We start from the raw sequence: 18,982 nt of genomic DNA on the forward strand, positions 1-18,982 counted from the left end.
ACATATCGATAATAACGTTACTAAATAGAAAGAGAGAAAGTGTGGCTATCGTGAGGAAGGAAAGGAAGAAAGAAAGAGAGAAAGAAAGAAAGACAGAAAGGAAGAAAAGAGAGAAAGGTGGGAATGGGAAGAAAGAAGTAGAGAGGGAAAACTATTTACGTTCTTGCTCATTTTCTCAGCGATAGTGTGATGTTGTAAGAGGACAGAATTAGAGCTAGTGTGAGTTGTAGGGTGTGGGATGTTGTTTCACAGCTGCTGACAGTAAATTTAGTTTCTCTTGCTGACCATTGTCTTAGTAGCTGCATTCATTGTGGTCATGATTATAGAAGTCCGTTCCCTAACTAATTGAGTCGTTCATGAGCCGCCTCGCTCTGTTGTCGCCAAGTGACTACTTCGATTTTGCTTGGGGTTTCTTATTTTTATAACTATCTAGAAGGATAGACATGCATGCAAGATCCACTACATTACTCTCCTCGCCAGTGAGGTTCCGGGAGGGGAAGCGAACGAACAAAGGAGACGAAGAAATGCATGGTAAATGCCCTGGAATGTTTTTACAAAGTGAAATGCGTCTGGTGCTGTTGTCATGGTTAATTGCTGAGTTAGCAAGGACGTCATTGTAAGCATGCTGCAGTGATGCGCGAGACAGATAATTTTCTCTGTTAATTACGTGACCAAACAGAAACAGAAACAGAAAATTGATTTAATGCGATATAAGTGTTACAGGTATGGCCCTTGTGAAGTTCAGTAGAAAGAAAAGTATAAATAAATTTTGAAGCTGTTCGTGTGGAAATTAAAGCATTGGTGCTTGTAAATCACTCACCTGGAATCTTTTTGAAATAGAAAACTTGTATGTATTTCGCCGACCAGCGGACTCTTCGCCCGCTTCTTGTTCGAGGGTGCTGTGAAGACGTTGAAGTACTGGTGGGAGGTGTTGACGAGACTGTGTCGGTTTGGTGCGGAGTGGACGATGATGCGGAGAATTTGGGTTCGACGATAGCTTTCTTAAGTCGATCGATACTAATAGTATTTGGCTTGCCATTTATGCCGACGACGAAGTATTTTTCCCTTCTCTGTAGTACTCTGTAGGATCCAGAATACGGTGGACGGATTTGTGATGGTATTCCATCGTTCCGGATAAAAACGTGCGTCCATTGGTTAATGTCTGAGGGAACATAAGTGTCGGTTTTCTGCCAACGGGGTGCGTTAGGTGAGAGATGGGACATATGTGCACGGAGACGATGTACATAAAATGTGGGGTCAGGAATATCCCTTCGAGGAACTGGAGCAATCATTTGCCCAGGCAGGGCCAGAATGGTGCCGTAAACTAACTCAGCCGGAGAGTGACCGATGTCGTCCTTAACAGATATACGGATTCCGAGGAAGGATATACGGATAAGAGGAAGGAATTCCATCCAGTTGGTTATATCTGGACATGCACGTACGGCTGATTTCAGTTGCCTGTGGATTCTCTCTATCATGCCATTTGCCGCTGGATGATACGCTGTTGTGCGGCAGTGTTTGGAACCGATAAGGCACGTGAGTTCACTGAAAAGGCGCGAATCGAATTGCCGTCCTCTGTCTGTCGTGATGGTCGCGGGGACACCAAAACGCGATACCCAGTGTGATATCAGCGCTTTAGCGACGGTTTCCGCTGAAGTATCCGGACAGAGGGAAAGCCTCGGGCCATCGAGAAAAGCGGTCGATGCAGGTCAACGGATGCGTATAGTTGTGAGACGGTGGTAGAGGTCCGACTACATCTATGTGGATGTGTTGAAAACGTGCGTCCAGTGTTGTGAAAGTGCCGAGAGACGATTTTACATGTCACTGTATTTTCGCTTTTTGGCAGGCAGCGCAACTCTCAACCCAAGCGGGGATGTCCTTGTTAATGTTCGTCCACACAAAACGAGTTCTTATCATCTTCTGTGTGGAACGAATGCCGGGGTGTGGTAGACAGTGAAGAGCAGTGAAAACACGTCGTCGGTGTTGTTCGGGGACGTAAGGACGTTCGTGGCCAGTGGGAACAGCTGGAACTTGAGGGACGACGAATTCCGTAACCTACTAAGCTCTTCGTCGTTTTCCTGATCTGCCGCGATCAGCTGGAAATCGGTAGTCTCTGGAGCGTGCAGAGCGTTAAGATGGACGCGTGAAAGCGCGTCTGCTGCTGTGTTGTCGGAGCCTTTGATATGCCGAATATCTTTGGAATATTGGCCGATGAAGTCGAGGTGACGGACTTCTCTGGGAGAATGGCAGTCAGGTTTCTTCCTGAATGCATATACCAGAGGCTTATGGTCCGTGTAGATGTTGAAAACGGATCCTTCTAACATATGGCGGAAGTGTTTTACGGACAGATACGCAGCCAGTAGCTCACGTCTAAAAGTATTATATTTCATCTCCGCAGGTTGAAGTTGCCTGGAGAGAAATGATAATGGTTGCCAAACGCTATCAACAAACTGCTGAAGGACACCACCGATTCTGGACATGGACGTGTCAACTAGCAAACTGAATGGAGCGCTAGGTTTGGGGTAGACTAGCATCATGGCCTTAGCTAGCATATCCTTTAGTTTATTAAAAGAGGCCAGCTCTTCGTCGCCTAACGTTATAGCCTGTCTCTTCTTTCTTTTGTTGCGCAGGACGTCTGTAAGTGGTTGAGCCACCTCGGCGCAGTGTGGTAGGAAACGCCGGTAGAAGTTAATTAGTCCCAAATATTCGCGGAGTTTCCGGAGGGACGTAGGAATAGGGAAATCGACTATCGCCTCCACCTGTTTGAGTAGGGCCCGGATTCCGTTCCTGTCAACGATATGGCTGAGGAAAGGCAGAGACGAGACACCAAAAATACATTTACTGGTCTTGATTACGATGCGGTAGTCAGCCAACCGCTGGAATAGTTGATCTAAATGCTTTTCATGTTCGGCTTCGGATTTGCTTGCTACCAATATATCGTTGATGTACATATACACGAAAGGTAAGCTCCTAGTTACGGTATTCATAAAGCGCTGGAATCTCTGCGCTGCATTACGGAGACCGAAGGGCATCCGCAAAAACTCGAATAGCCCGAAGGGAGTGGCAAATTCCTGTTTTTGGAACATCGGCGGGTTCGACGGGTATCTGGTTGTAGGCCCGCACTAGGTCAATTTTAGAAAAAGTCTGTACTCCGTTCAGCGAACCAGAAAAATCCTGCATGTATGGGATGGGATAGCCACTGTAGCTTTGTTGAGGGCTCTGAAGTCTCCGCATGGACGCCAGCCGTTCGTCTCTTTCTTAGGTACCAAATGTAGCGGACTGGACCAACTGCTGCTGGATGGTTGAACGATCCCCAGATCTTACATATGCTGAAATTTTTGTTTAGCAACCCGCAGGCGGTCTGGAGGCAGTCTTCGCGGTCGCGAGGCAACAGGTGGGCCGGTGGTTTCGATATGGTGCGTAATCCCGTGCTTGACGTCCATGTGTTTGAACTGTGGTCGGGTGATGTCCGGATATTTACGGAGGAGCGCTTCGTATCGGCTGGACTCTGTACGTAACATGACTGGACCTACTGTAGACATACGTGCGGTTATACCGCGTAAAGTGAGGTCAGTCGTTGTATCGACAAGTCTACGTTTCTTGACGTCGACCAGTAGGCCGAAGTGATGTAAAAAATCAGCGCCTATGATAGGAGTGGGTAAGTTTGCCTCGACGAAAATCCACTGGAAATCGCGACGAATGCCTAAATTTAACGTGAGGGATTGCTCGCCAAAATTCTGGATGGGTGATTGATTAACAGCCGGAAGAAAGGTTGGCGTTTGTTTTCTGTGTCCCGAGGTTAATGAGACGGGGATGATGCTAACTTCAGCCCCAGTGTCCACGAGAAAATGGGTACCTGTAGTACGATCCATTACGAAGAAAAGGCGACTCTGTTTACCTGCGCCAGGAGCGACCGTCGCCCCTGAAACTTGGCTTGGTCGTTTTCCGGGCCAGTGGGAGTATGACTGTGGAAGGTACAGGATGGCCTGCAGGAAAGCGCGTTTTTGCCGTATTTCCTGTGGAAAAAGCAAAACCGAGGAAATCGCCGAGTGACGCTAGGGCTCCTCGAACGTCTTCTATGAAAGCGTCGGGGTTGGTTGCTCTTGTGCGGTGAGCGGCTGCGACATGTCAGCCCTTGTAATTGCGCCAAGAGTGTTTGAATCTGAGCTGCCTGTTGAGTCAGGAGTGCACGTAGTTCCAGCAGTTCCGAAGAATTCGAAGAAGCAGCAAAAGGATTGTTGGATATATTGGCACCATTCACACATATGATGCGGAATATGAACGTAAATAAATTAATTAAAAAGTCTCTATCTGATCTGATATAAACGAAATTGTTACAGACACACATATGGACACACATACTTACATATAAGCACGAACACATAAGTGCGTGCACACATATGAGCGTGCACACATACGAGCTTGCACACACTCACATGCTCATACCAAACAGTTTCGAAACAACGCCAAAACAACGCCAGATCATACATTCAAAATAATTGGAAGTGGAGAGACAAGTTACTGAAGAGATTGCAAGAGTGCAATGAAATAATTTAACAAAAAAACTATATAAATTAATAAAGGACTGAACCAGTGCGTGCGTTTATTACCGGCATAATGCCTCTCCCAAGGTTTAATTGTATTTCTTTCAACACACGTATTCACATCAAGAATCTTGCACACGAAATACACATACGAAATATATATATATATATATATATATATATATATATATATATATAGTAAGAATATTTTTTATTAAAATATTTTAAGCTTTAACCGGTTTCACAGTTTACACTGATTTTCAATAAGTTCAAATAGAAAGATGCTTTCTATGTCAAGTTCAAATAGATGTTCTCTATGTCAAGTGTTTGTAGAGAACACATGATTAAGTTTATAACCTTTTGTACGTTTCCCACTAAGTCCGTGTGTTAGTGTCACGTGACAGTATACTTTGCGCCTAAATAGAAGGCCGACACGGTTCAGTGAACATGTATAGTTACAATCAAGACAGACGAAATTTAATCTGTCTGGTAGGAGAGTGGACAGGAGTCGTTTGTATGTAGTCCAATGGTTACAATTTAGGTTATTAGCTGTGTAACTTCTCCATGATAAGTGACAGAATGAATTTTGTGTGTGAATAGTTATTTGTATATATACTCTGTTAAAGTTTGTTAAGTTTTGGTTTGTACTTTTGTACGAAAGTATTTTCTTTGTTTACCCGTGTTTCATCTGTGGTATTCGCTGAACATAGGTAGAGTAGGAAGACCTATAATTTGGGAGACTTATGTTTTGCACATATGTCTATGTGACCACTCAGTGGGATGTGTCTAGTACTGAGGTCTCGTATCTGTTGGCGGTATCTGTTGAGGTCTCGTATCTGTTGTCTCCTATCTATTTCTTAGAGTAAGCTTTGTTTGATCTATGTGATCTTCATTACATCTTTGACATTTGATACCGTATATTAAATTCCTTGAAGAACATGTAAAGTGATTTTTTACAATAAAAGTCTGTCCCGATTTGAATTTGCATGTTGTGTCTTCAAAAAGGTTGATGCAGGTTCCGCAATTGGGGCAGCCACATTTTTTAACTGTTGGTGTAGGAATTGTGGAAAGTGATTTAGCACTTGTGAGGAATCATTTGAGAGACTGATTGTCTTTTACTTGTGATTATTTTGTGTATTTCGGATGCTTGTTTCATTCTTGGGTCCTTTTGTTTGTAGTGGGATGTTCTGGTGGATAATATTGTAAATCTCTTGGGTTGTGTATTGTAGATTATTGGATGGATTATTGGATGTCTGGAGAGGTTTACGTTTTTCTTAGTTCTTCGATATTCCGTTGTCTATTAGCATTAATGGTTATTGTTTTTTAAGTAGTACTTGTTTTAGTTCCTGGTGACTTTTATTGCAAGTTTCAGGGTTTGTGTTGTGTTCTTGAACAAAATACATTTTATTTCACGACAAGAGGATCCATCATTGTTATACATAGTGAGAATTTACAAAACGAAAAACAAAAGACGAAGATGGGTGTGTAAACAACGAACAGATATATTAGTTTAACGCTCGGGAAGTGAGAAAGTCTTTCACATTTCGAGCCTACGCTCTTCGACAGAAAGGAAGACAGAAATAAACAGGGAGAGAAAATAGAAAAGGTTTAGTGGCTAGCGATCTATCATGGCGAATATATATATAGTAAGAGGAGGAATATAATATTCAGGCAGATACTGAATTCCTTCAAATGGTGCGTTTTATGGTAAGTTTCCTTTAACTTCCATTCTATGCTACAGTTTGTTCCCTGGCTACTTAGATTGTAAAGTTCAATATTGACAAGGAGAATGAAAAATTTGAACAGTCAAACTTTATGTTTATTTACAGTTGGTTTATTCACAATAATTGTCCGATACGTGTTTCGATCGCATTAATTGCATATTTATATGCAATGATTTATGCATTATTAGTCCTATCTCTTCAGCGTGTATAAATATGACATTGTTCGAAAAGGTATTTTCCTCCGTTATTAGTTTAAACTAGGCTTGGTAGCAGTCCTAGTAAACCATGACGTTCATCGATGAGCTGTTTTTCACAACTGATTCAGCAGCACCGGCATCAGTGTTTGTTGTAATTGGTGAATCTTCTTGGTCTGTTGGGGAGTGGTTATTTATAGAATACTTTTCTTTAGAATGATTCTACATTCTTTATAGTCACATGGTATTTTTAGTGGATTTCAGAGTTGGTTATACTATTTGAATTTTTGTGAAGGTTATTAATAGTAGTAGTGGATCATTACTAGGCAGTAGGCACAACGTGGTTAATAAAAAAGGAGTCAGTTGTAATTTTTAATTTTTCTAATTTATTATTATTGTTTTAAAGTGTTTCTAAGTTATATTGTATGTAATCTTATAAATTGAATTCTGTTCTTATATTCTTTATATGCGTCTTTTTATTGTAGTTTATTGAAATTATATAAATTAATACATTCTATTATTTAAATTTTTTAAAAAGAATACGTCGTTTGTGTAAGCAATTAAAACTTCTTTCTTGTCTAGTGTTAACTAATTTATTTTTCGAAGTAAATGTTTGGTATTAATTGCATCTTTCGTCTCAAACTTTATAACGTTTCATAGTACTAATAATTTCCCATTTTAATCAATATTTAATATTTTCATCCTTGAGCGACCATATAAGCTTACTAAGACTCGTTGAAAATTTTCTAGAATAATTTTTAAACGAACTTTCATGATTTGCTATTCTTTGCTTTATAAAGCATGTCCTAGTCCATATATAGTAATATTAATTTTTATCTGTTGTGACTACACATCTATAAGACAGAATTTTTTTACATTACAGTTATTTTCAAATTTGCATTGCGTTTTCCTAGCGCAATACCGTGTTCTATGTATTAAGCAATCTACGTTTTTATTATTAGACTTCATAATGTTTATGTTTGTTTTATATTTTTGCTGATTATCTTTATCATTATTGTCTACATAATAGTCGTTATTCTTTCTAGTCACCATGTGTGTCTGTCTTTTACATACAGGATCTATGGAATTAGTTAATTGAGCATTATCCTAGTGGTGGTTTCAATAAAATTTGTATTAATCATCTTATAATCGTTTTTAAAATTTGTATTATTATTATTATTATTATTATTATTATTATTATTATTATTATTATTATTATTATTATTATTATTATCTTGAATTCGGTTTTCACTTTTATTTACCTTATTAATGTTTTTAACCTGTGCTTTCGCAATTTGTTTGGTGTTTTGAGCGGCTATAATTTGAGCTAAATTTTTCGAGTTAGAGGATGTAATTTTGATTTTTCGTTTATTAAATTAATAATGGTATTTATTCATTTCCGGAAAAAATTTATTTAGTGCTTCGTAGAACATTCTAGGTATCTTTTATTTAACTTGCTTAGCAAAAGGGATTATAATCCATATCTTTAGAATAATTCTTTAACTAATAGTTCGGATTGTAATTAGTGCTAATGGCCAGTTAAAACGTTTTAACTCTGTTTCCTATTGTGTTAGAGGTTTTGTGTTTTTTACTATTATAGTATTTTTTAGTAGTTGATTTAGATCGGGTGTTAAAGTCATTATAGTTCTTGATATTATTAGAAGGTTGTATTTTATTATTATTCGTTAGATTATAATGCTTGCGTTAAGACATCAATCTCTCGTTATTATGGCGATATCTTTTATATATATTTATATATTTATTACAGTCATGTATCGTATCCTTATTTCTAGTTTTCTTATCCTCTTTAGTTTTTTATTTCTATGGTTTTTAATTTTGTTTTCAGAATTAATTATTCTTTTATTATCGTTGGTTCCTGCATTACTTTGGGCTGTTTTATGTTCATCTTCACTGTTATTGGTTTTACAAAATTTTAATTTTTTTCCATTCCTTGCTTTTTCTTGAGCTGAATTGTAATAATCTGTATTTAGTTTTAAAATTTCTTCATTAGCAGAGAGATTAGAGATACAGGTTGAAATATTTTCTACTAGCTTGTGTGTTATGCTAACCAGGTGATTACTAGGTTTTCATTGGGTTTGTGGTATGGTCGGTAAGTATTCGATCTCAGATCTAGTGTTATATCTAGGAAGTTTACTGAATTATGCTCCTCTTCAACGGATATGCTAAGTCCTTAGTTTTTGAAGAATTTGAAGAATTTTTTCTCTATTTTTCTCTATCTCTATTTGAAGGGTTTGCCAGTGTCAAAAGCACTTTGTCTCTATGTAGACTTCCTCCGACTTGAGGGAATTCCCTATTAATGCATGCTAGTATATAGATTCCGACTAAATCTGTCACCTGTGCTGAATTTATTGAGCCCATAGTTATGCTGACCTTTCCTAATCCAATATTTATCATCAAATTTAATGATTGACTTTCTAGCTGGCTATCAAGATGACATTTATCTCATTTCTATTTAGAGCTGAGTTACTTATTACATAAATTATTGCCTTATTAAGTGGAATAGGGTTAATTGAAGCGTAATAATTTGAGATATCTATTTGAAGGAATTTGGTTTTTATTGAACCATTCAGTTACTTTAATGAACTAGACTATAGTTCTAGTCTAATGGTATTCTAAAGAGTTGGTATATATTTATCGATGATGACCACTCACCGTCACCCCAGCAGTATAGAAAAGTACCACAGAGCACTGGAGCGGCTGGAACACACCCATCCATGACCCTGAGAACAACAATCAGGTGAAAAGAATGAGGAGCTAGCATAAGAACTTTGAAGAACCACATAGTAAAGTTTGACAGAAAACTATACATGCTGGTTCAGAATACAACCATCGGTGTCGGTGTGGCTGTGGGTGGAGCCAGCTTCTTCATGACCTAGTGGGACAGAAAACTTAAACAGATGAACAATCTAAAACTGTATTGCTTTACTGTATGTAGATGACATCTATATTCTAGTTAGGACAAACCCAAGTAACTGTATTGTAGAAACCGAAAGGAACATAAAGGAGAGCATCCAGCACATAGCTGTTCCACCAAAGTATCAAGGTAATTATAGATTACTCCACTAGGTGCCCTAACAGTAGTCTCCCTGTCCTTGATAGTGATCCTTGGTTAGAGACTGTGAACAACAGTGTCCAGCTCCTCCAATTCCTATTACATGAAATTCATAGCTTATAAATATGTTGTTCACAAGAACTCAGCTTTTTCGCACTATACTAAAATCAACATATTGATAGCAGACGTAAGATAATGAATAACGTCCCCCCGCTATGCAAACCTTATGAAACAAGGAAGCCTGTACAGAATTTCATGCACCACATGCAATTCTCTTGTCATGACCAGAAAGATAGGATTCGTTTATAGAGGAGAGTTAGAAAGGAGTTAGATAACATCATAGGTAGTGAAGCCAGTGGTAGCCATCCTAGATAGAGATAAAGACTGGAATAATAAACAGAGGGTTCGTGACAAAGCAAACAGAATGAACATATGGTACATGGCTGACAAATATCAAGGAGTGATGTTTGTAGAGGCTACACCAGGGGAACTAACACACACACACACACACTCACACACACACACTCACACACACACACACACATATATATATATATAACATATATATATGTATGTATGTATGTGTGCATGTATGTATGTATGTATGTATGTATGAATATATATATATATATATATATATATATATATGTATGTATATATGGGTAGGTAAATGGATATGTAGGCAAACAGATAAATACATAGGTAAGTAGATAGATAGGTACATAGTTAATAAGACAGACAAACACACACACACATACACAAAGGAGGTAGAAACACATGACTTAATACACACATGCACACATACACTCTCCACGCACACGCATACGCACAAAGACACATATGGTGACACACAACTATACATAACAGACACACGTACATTGTCACACAAATTTATACACATAGACACTCACACACGAGAAAACAGAAGTATCACATAATATCTCTCTGTCTAAAGCTGATAACAGCAAATACTTGAACTGGCATATTGCGAATTCCTCAGATGCAACGTTGGTCAGCTGCCAAGGCAATCAAATCTATAGTAGAAGCAGTCGACAATGAACAGACATGCAAGCGAGATAAGGCATCAGCAACAATATTAAGAGAACCAGAGATATGCCGAATGTCGTTAGAAAACTGCGATATATAATCAAGATATCGGATTTCTCTCGGTGAATATTTGTCCGACTTATTAAACAGAGCAAACGTTCATGGTCTGTGAATATCGTAAACTCCCTTCCTTCCAGGAAATGACAAAAATGCTTCACCGCAAGATAAATGACGAGTAATTCTCTTCCATACGTGCTATAGCGCGTCTCCGCGGGTTTGAGCTGGTGGGAATAAAATTCTAGCGGTTGCATCAGATTTGGGGCGTACTAACATTGATACGTTAGCCAGGGCCTGTTTGACAGTCTGAAAATCAGCAGCAAGGGACGGTAGAAGGGAGATAACTTCGTTCTTCTTCTTACGATCCTTCAGTAATGCTGTGAGTGGACTCAATTTTTCTGCACAATTTGGAATGAATCGGCAATAAAAATTGACCAAACCGAGGAAATGACGAAGCTGCTTAAGCGCAGATGGAGGAGGAAGCTTCTGAATTGCCTGTACCTTCTCTGGAGGACGACGAATTTCATCACGGTCGATGATGTGACCTAAAAATTCTAGCGACGCAGGTTGATTTTAACTCGATAATCGCGTAGATGCTGAAAAAGGAGCGTTAGGTGGTGAACATGCTCTTCCTTCGTAGAACTGGCAATGAGTAATTCATCAATCTAGGCATGGACGAAGTCCAGACCGCGAATGACCTCGTCTATAAACCTTTGAAAGTTGGTAGTTGAAAAAATTCAAAGGCATTGAAAAGAATTCGAATGAACCAAAAGGAGTAGTAACGGCAGTCCTTGGTATAACGAGCTTTAGCATCCAGTCGTTAGATGTTTCAAAATATTTTGCCAGTTCAGTTGTCCACAGGTCAGGCTGAATAGAGGGCTGGCCATACCGTGGTTACTGATACGCATACATGCGTTGAGGTTGCGGCATCTCCAGCGTTTCCTTGACGGTGAACAGGTGTGGTCACCTTTTGTAAGAGACACTTTTCCACAGCTCGTCTCTTTGACTGAGCTGCAATCCTGGATTATGCATAGACCGAGAAGGGACGCTTGGCACCTCGAGTACTGTCAAGTGCTCACAGCCCTCCGCCAGGCGGGCAGTGCGGTCTGTGGTAGTTTCCCTCTAGAGTTCTATAGAGGGCTACAGATCTGCTAATCGAAATCGAAAAGATGTGGTATCTCAAGACGGTTAGAATACCAGTAATTGTAGGGGCATTGAGAATGATCAAAAAAAGAACTGAAAATTATTTAAGAAAGATCCCTGGCTTGCCAGCCATGCAGAAAGTGCGACGACGTGCTGGGCGTCGATGAGGATCAACTAACCGGTCTATTTCGAAGAACTTTCCAGAAATCCGTTGCCTGGCAGTGCTACCGACGAGCGCTGCGTGTTCGAGATAAACTTTACAGACACGGAAGTGCCGTCAGCTGGGCCTGCCTGAGGTGCGCCCAGAACGATGAAACTGTTCTGCACGGCATAGTCCTGTGCCCGAGTATTGCTAACCTGTGAGTTTATGTCGAATACCAGCTGTCGCGTGTTGGACAGATCCGGCTATCAGCTGAATCCATTGTGAAATTGCCCCGCCGTAGTCTTTTGGTCGGGAGGGGCAGACAATTTTTGATTGTCTAGTGGCTGTAGTGAACGAGGTAGTATGGTGGACCCGTTTGAAAGGACTAAAGATAGGCACTTTCCTCTTTGGCTAAGCCCTCATCAACTTTTTCAAGTTTCACTTGAAGAGGAAGTTGAAGGTGGAGAGGGAAGTGTTGCCTTGTAGTTTGTTGAAAGGTGGGTGAATGTTGGAAGAATGGCCAGTGTCAAAGGCCCAATTCTAAGCGTGCACCTATAAAAATAGAATTAAAGAAGGGCTCTTTTGTGGGTTTTTCCACGAGGGCCTTAAAGCGCCGACCCTATTGGGAGGTTTAAATTGTTCAATTTTAATTGTTATTTATATTGTTTACATGCTGTAAAACCTATTGTATCCGTCCTGTTTTGTCTTTTGTTGTTTTATGTCATTTAATGTTTTGTATGTGAGTTCTTGTGGCTAATAAAAGAATAAATAATAATAATAATAAAAATTATTATTATTATTATTATTATTATTATTATTATTATTATTATTATTATTATTATTATTCAGTAGTTTTATTTTTATAACGTGCTTTCATTTCACTACCGAGCACAGGTCTGTGTGCCTTGGGTATGTGCTGTGGTTTGCTGTGATGCTCTTATAGTTACTGTATTGAAAGTGTTTTGCGTAGGATGTGTGCAGTGCCCAGTAGTGCAATTTTCTGTATGTTATATATATTTGTAAATCCTGGTGTTTTTGTTATGTATTTGTCTGAATATTTTTTTATTATAACTAAGGCACCTACTATGATAGGAATTGTTTCTGTTTTTAGATTCCACATTCGAGTTACCTCTATTTCCAGGTCTTTGTATTTTGAAAGTTTTTCCATTTCTTTTAGGGAAACGTTGTCATCTGCTGGTATTGATACATCAATTAGAAAGCATTTTTTTACTTCATGATCTTTGACAGCTATATCTGGTCTATTGGCCTTCATTTTTCTCTCTGTGTGTATTGGCATATCCCAGAGTATGGTTGCTTTCTCACTTTCTGTGACCTTTTCTGGCGTGTGTTTATACCATCTTTTTCTGTTGTTATTCCATAGTGTTGGCATAGCTTCCAGTGTATATAGGTCCCAGCTCTGTCGTGTCTGTGAATATATTCCTTCTTAGCCAGGACTGGGCAGCCAGAGATAATATGATTTATTGTTTCTTGTCCATCACCACATATTCTGCAGTTACTTGTTATGTTTCTTTTCATTATATGTTTTTGGTAATTTCTGGTGGGGAGGCTTTGGTCTTGTGGAGCAATTAAAAATCCTTCTGTCTCTGCTTTGAGTCCTGAGCTTCTCAACCATTGCTGGGATTTTTCTCTGTCTATTTCTTTTGCATTTAGTTTAGCCCAGTATTTACCATGTAGTGTTTTAGTTTGAATTTCATTTGTTTTATATCTTTTCTTCTTCTTCTTCTTCTTCTTCTTCTTCTTCTTCTTCTTCTTCTTCTTCTTCTTCTTCTTCTTCTTCTTCTTCTTCTTCTTCTTCTTCTTCTTCTTCATATTTATTAGGTAGTACGATTTCTTGTTTGTATTTGTCAGCTTCCTTAAATACTGAAAACAGTTTTGTGTTTTGCTCGTGTTTTGTGGCTATTTGTATTAGTTTTTCTTGCTTCTGGAGTAGGTATTTTTGTAGTCCTATGGTGGTTATGTTATAATAGTTTTCCAGCTGTATAAGACCCCTACCAAATTCTGTACATTGTATATACAGCCTTTCTATGTCAGATTTTGGGTGGTGCATCCTAGATCCTGTCATTATTTTTCTTGTTTTTCTGTCTATTTTAGATAGTTCGTTTAGTGTCCAGTTAAGGATATCGTAGCTGTAACTCATAACTGGGACAGCTTAAGTTTTAATACCTATTATCATTGAGCTCTGTTTTTAGTATTGATCTGACTCGTCTATAGTACTTTTTCTTTATTTTTTCTTTCATTTGTGTGTGTTGTATCCTATCTAGTTCATTGATTCCTAAATATTTGTATGGCTGGCTTTCGTCTAGTTCTCTTATTTCATTGACTTTATCTAGTGTGATGTTGCTACTCTTAACTAGTTTTCCTCTTTTCAGGGTTGCTTTGGCACATTTTTCTAATCCGAATTTCATATCTATTTCCTTGGTAAATCAATGTAATGTCTGTAGCAGTGTTTCCAGCTCTTTATCATTTCTAGCGTATAATTTTAGGTCATCCATATATAAAAGATGGCTGACTGTTTTGCCGTAACATTTGTATCCGCATCCAGTTCTATTTAGCAATTCAGTTAAAGATGTGAGTGCCAGGCAGAACAGGAGTGGAGAGAGCGTGTCTCCCTGGAATATTCCTCTTCTAATGGAGATGGCTTTCGTTTTCATGAGTCTCTCTTTTGTTTGGAGCTGTAGCACTGTCTGCCATTTATTCATAGAGTGCCTTATATATTTTATAATAATTGGTGCCACCTTGTTTATGGCTAGTGTTTCGAGGATCCACGCGTGGGGAACACTGTCGAAAGCCTTTCTGTAGTCGGTCCAGGCCATACTGAGGCTTTTCTTCTTTCTGCGGCTGTCTTCAGTTATGGCTTTATTGATCATCAATTGATCTTTACAGCTCTTCTGGAAACAGGTTGTTATTTTCCAGGTGCTTACTCAATTTCTGCGATATTATTGCAGTAAAGGCTTTGTAGATTGTAGGACAGGTTATAGGTCTGTAGTTTTGTGGTTTCTCCGTTTCCGTGGAATTGGGAATTAAGATGGTTTTCCCTTTCGTGAGCCATTCAGGTATTGTCTCTGGTTCTGCTAGTATGTTGTTAAAATTTTAAAGCTAGCTTTTTGTGCATTCCTGTCGGGTATTTTAACCAGAAGTTGGGGATGTTGTCGTGCCCAGGTGCCTTCCAGCTGCTTAGTCTTTGCAGTGCCTGGGTGACCTCTTCAGTTGTTATAGGGGTCCAGAGTTGCTCAGGTGCTAAGTTCGTTGTTTTAATGGACCTTTTCTGGGGTTGTTGCTTCACCGACCATATTTCTTTCTAAAATTCTTCCACTACCTCTGCTGTTGGTGCTGCAGTAATGTCTATTTTATTTTTACCCAGTTCTTGGTAGAATTTTTGGGGGTTGGATTTGAACTGTTTGTTTTGTTCAAAGAAACGTTGGCGTTTCTCATACCGGCGGATCCTTTGTGCTTTGGCAAGGATATCTAGCTTTAGCTTTTCTTTTGCCTCAGGTAAATCTTTTTCTGTAATGTTGTATTTGTCAGTATTTTTGTTTTCTTCTTGTTACTTAGTTGTGTTGATTGTCTACTAATTTCGTTGAGAATCGATAGATCTTTTCTCTTTTTTTAAATTTTGTTTTGGATATTATTTATCCACAAGGTCTGTGTGGGTGGTGGAACTCCTGTTCGAATGGGTTTGAGGGAGTATTATTATTATTATTATTATTATTATTATTATTATTATTACTAGTACTACTATAGGAAAACACAGCTTATTTTGCTGAGTATGATGGATAGTGTCAGCTATCCACAGCCAGCAGACTAAGGTTACACTTGTTAACTGGTCATGCTTCAAAACCCCTTGCGAAAAATTCTTGCAGTTCCAAGCAGTGCTGATTTCTGTGGCTGTTCTACATTCACACTTGCACCAATTTTTTTCAGCCATGTTGGTAGTTAAGTGCTGATACTTCCAAGTGCACCATTCACTGTTGGTATCAGGTCTACTCTCTTAATTCACCAAAACCTTCGCATTTCCCACATCAAATCGTCATAGTTTATTTTTATCTTCTTTCACATTGCTCCTCTTGTCACCGGGACATGCTATGTTGATTATCATACGTGGTCTTTCTTTTTTATTCACAACAACAATGTCCGGTTTCCGAAGATGGGTGATCGCACTGGATCATTGCATCCCACAGGATTTTGCAATTCTCAATTTCGGTAACGCCTTCTGGATTTTTCTCATACCATGTCTTTGCTCTTTGTACGCCATGATTTTCACAGAGCTCCCAATGGATGGTTCTTGCCACAATGTTATGGCATTTTTTGTATTTGCGTTGTGCCAATTTCGGGCATTCGCTAACGATGTGCCATACAGTTTCACCCGTCTTACCACACATTCTGCATTTGTCGCTATCGGTTGTTGTTGTTGTTGTTGTCGTCATCATCATCACCATCATCATCATCATTATCATCATCATCATCATTATTATCGTTTATGGACGCTTTAAGAGGTATCCCGCGTGATCGAGGATGTGGGAGAATTTTGTCTGCTTACGCTGATGATTTCACCGTCATAATTTCGACCCACAGGCATATAGACCTGATTGGAAAAGCAGTACAAGAATATGAAGCGGTGACAGGAACAGAAATTAACACGGAAAAGTCAGTGGGGTTGCAACTAGAGGTAAGTCCATGCCGTCCCATGGCGTCGTAGAGCGCTGGAACGACGGTCTCGTTTAGTTCCTCGGAGTCTGGTTTGGTCAGGACTTCCAGGTGGAGAAGAACTAGGACGAGGTTACGAGCAGGGTTGCAAATCTAACCCAGAAATGGGCCGAGAGGAAGTTCTCCCAGAAAGGTCAGCGGAGGTGGCGAATGCGTACATCACATACGCCATCTATTACCGCTTGACTATCGTACCTTGTTTACTGGATGACGAAGCTGGTGCGCTTACCCTTCCACTTTCTATGGAAGGTTTGCGGCATCTCCAGAATTTCCTTGACGGTAAGCAAGTGTGTTCACATTTTGTAAGAGACACTTTTTCACAGCTCGTCTCTTTGACTGAGCTGTAATCCGGGGTTAGGTATAGACCGAGGAGGGGCGCTTGGCACCAAAAGTGCCATCAAGTGCTCACAGCCCTCCGGCAGGCGGGCAATACGGTCGGTGGTAGTTTCCCCTCTAGCGTTCTATAAAGGGCTAGTTGAGGGAAAGTTCGACGACGTTCTCGGCGAAACTCTGGTGTCGATGAGCTACTTTTATACGGTTTCCAATGACCAATCCAAATGCGTATGCAAGTGCAAAAAGACCACAATCGTATAGACCAACCTGTAAATATTGGAAATCATCAGCAATTTTTTCAGATTAAGATGGTAAACAGATGTGAAGATTATATCCACCAGACATTTCACTGAAATCTCAACCTTTCTCAGAAAACATGAAAACCTAAATTGTTGGAAGTTAGTACAAAGTGTTTTGTCAGGCTTATATTCACAATAAATAATTCATTTCAGTTTTTCTCAATTTTATCTGTCAGATTCAAAAGTAATGGGTTCACACAGAGTTCATTAACATACCAAACATTTCATTCAAATCTCAACCTTTCTCACAAATCATGAAAACCAAAAATGTTGCAAATCAACATCAAATCTTTTGGAAATTTTGAAGTGAAAAATTATTTTCTTATTAGTGAATTTCAAATTTTTTTCAGTTTTACTAATTAGATACAGAATAAATGAGTCCATATATATTTACTAAAACTGTGATCATTATATACTTACAGTTGTGAAGATTATATCCACGGAAACATTTCACTGAAATCTCACCCTTTCTCCAAAAACTTGACGACCGAAAATGTTAGAAATCAGACTTTTGAAGATTTTGAAATAAAAACTTATTCCTTTTTGTGGTTGATATTCATTTTAGTGATGAATGAAGTCCAAAATGCTAGAAATCAGCATAAAATTATACGAAATGTTTAAAATAAAAATTTGTTGTCTTCTCATTATTAATGATTTAAGTGTTCCCAACAATTGTCAGATTCAGAACTACTCTGAATGCCATATTTACCAAGCATTTCACTGCATTGAATTGTTTTTCTAGAAAACATAGAAATGAAAATATAGGGGATGAGCAGCAAATAAAATATTGACATGAAACATTGAACTTTCTCAGACTACAACTATTCTTGTGATTTTTTAATTTCTCTCTCACACAGATTCTGAATTGGTTACCACACACTTTAAATACTATGTTTAACCGAAGTCAAAATATTTCTTGTGGATATAATCGCTAGAAAGTGTTGAAAATCTTCAGCAAATCATTTGACAATTTTGAAATAAAGATTTTGGTAAACTTTTGGTGAATTTTCGTAATTTTCTCCTGGTCACACTTACATGTTGGTTCACACATGTAAGTAGTTCAGTTTTAAATTGAGGGGACTAAGAAGTAATCGTGTTCTGATTCATTCTCGCCACTGCATCATGCCTCGTGACAAATTCATTTACAAAGTGTTTCTGCCTTGGTTGGCAATAGCTGGTTGAGGTCTTCTGCCAAGGTACTTTGTTCAGATCGAAAAGTAATGGGTTTTTATATATCTACTAACAACAGTAGACAATATATTTAGCAAATATTTCACTGAAATATCCAAATTTCTCAGAAAATATGATGACTGAAAATGTCGGATAACAGCATAAAACCTTTCTCTAATTTTGAAATAAAAAGATTATTCTTTTCTCACGCTAATACTCATTTCTCACTCACACTTGTCAGATTCCAACGTAATGGGATAATGTACATTATCTACCAGCTGAGAACATTATATCTACCACACATATTACTAAAATGTTCTCAGAAAACACAAGCGAAAATGTTGGAAATCAGCACGAAGTCTTCTGAAAACTAGTGACTTTCAAAGTTTCCCAATGTTATTTGTCAGATTCAGAAGTAATGGGTTCATATAAATAATAGATGAAGCTTATATCTACCAAACATTACACTGAAATCTCAACTTTCTCACAAATAACACTGAAGATGATGTTTACCAAACATATCACTGCAGC

At 38.7% G+C, this 18,982-nt stretch overlaps 1 protein-coding gene and 1 pseudogene across 8 annotated transcripts in view; one reads left to right on the forward strand and one right to left on the reverse strand.

Annotated features, from left to right (window-relative positions):
• Positions 1-18,280, forward strand: part of LOC106869731 (uncharacterized) — a 179,232-nt gene extending 160,952 nt beyond the window's left edge. For 5 of the 8 annotated variants that reach the window (XR_016244002.1, XM_089361588.1, XM_089361591.1 and 2 more), the window contains one exon: positions 18,139-18,280. Coding sequence is in view for 5 of the 8 variants with exons in the window: in XM_089361588.1 (XP_089217714.1) it covers positions 18,139-18,179 (41 nt within the window). In the remaining 3 variants the exon portion in view is untranslated. Of the gene's footprint in view, positions 1-17,703 lie in introns of all 8 variants that reach the window. The other 3 variants (XR_016244001.1, XM_089361593.1, XM_089361590.1) reach the window with 1 other exon arrangement.
• LOC149132853 (uncharacterized) lies at positions 660-1,478 on the reverse strand (annotated as a pseudogene).
• Positions 18,281-18,982: the final 702 nt, after the last annotated feature.

This window comes from Octopus bimaculoides, chromosome 13 (assembly GCF_046866305.1).
Source record: "Octopus bimaculoides isolate indiv1 chromosome 13, ASM4686630v1, whole genome shotgun sequence".
Taxonomy (NCBI): domain Eukaryota; kingdom Metazoa; phylum Mollusca; class Cephalopoda; order Octopoda; family Octopodidae; genus Octopus; species Octopus bimaculoides.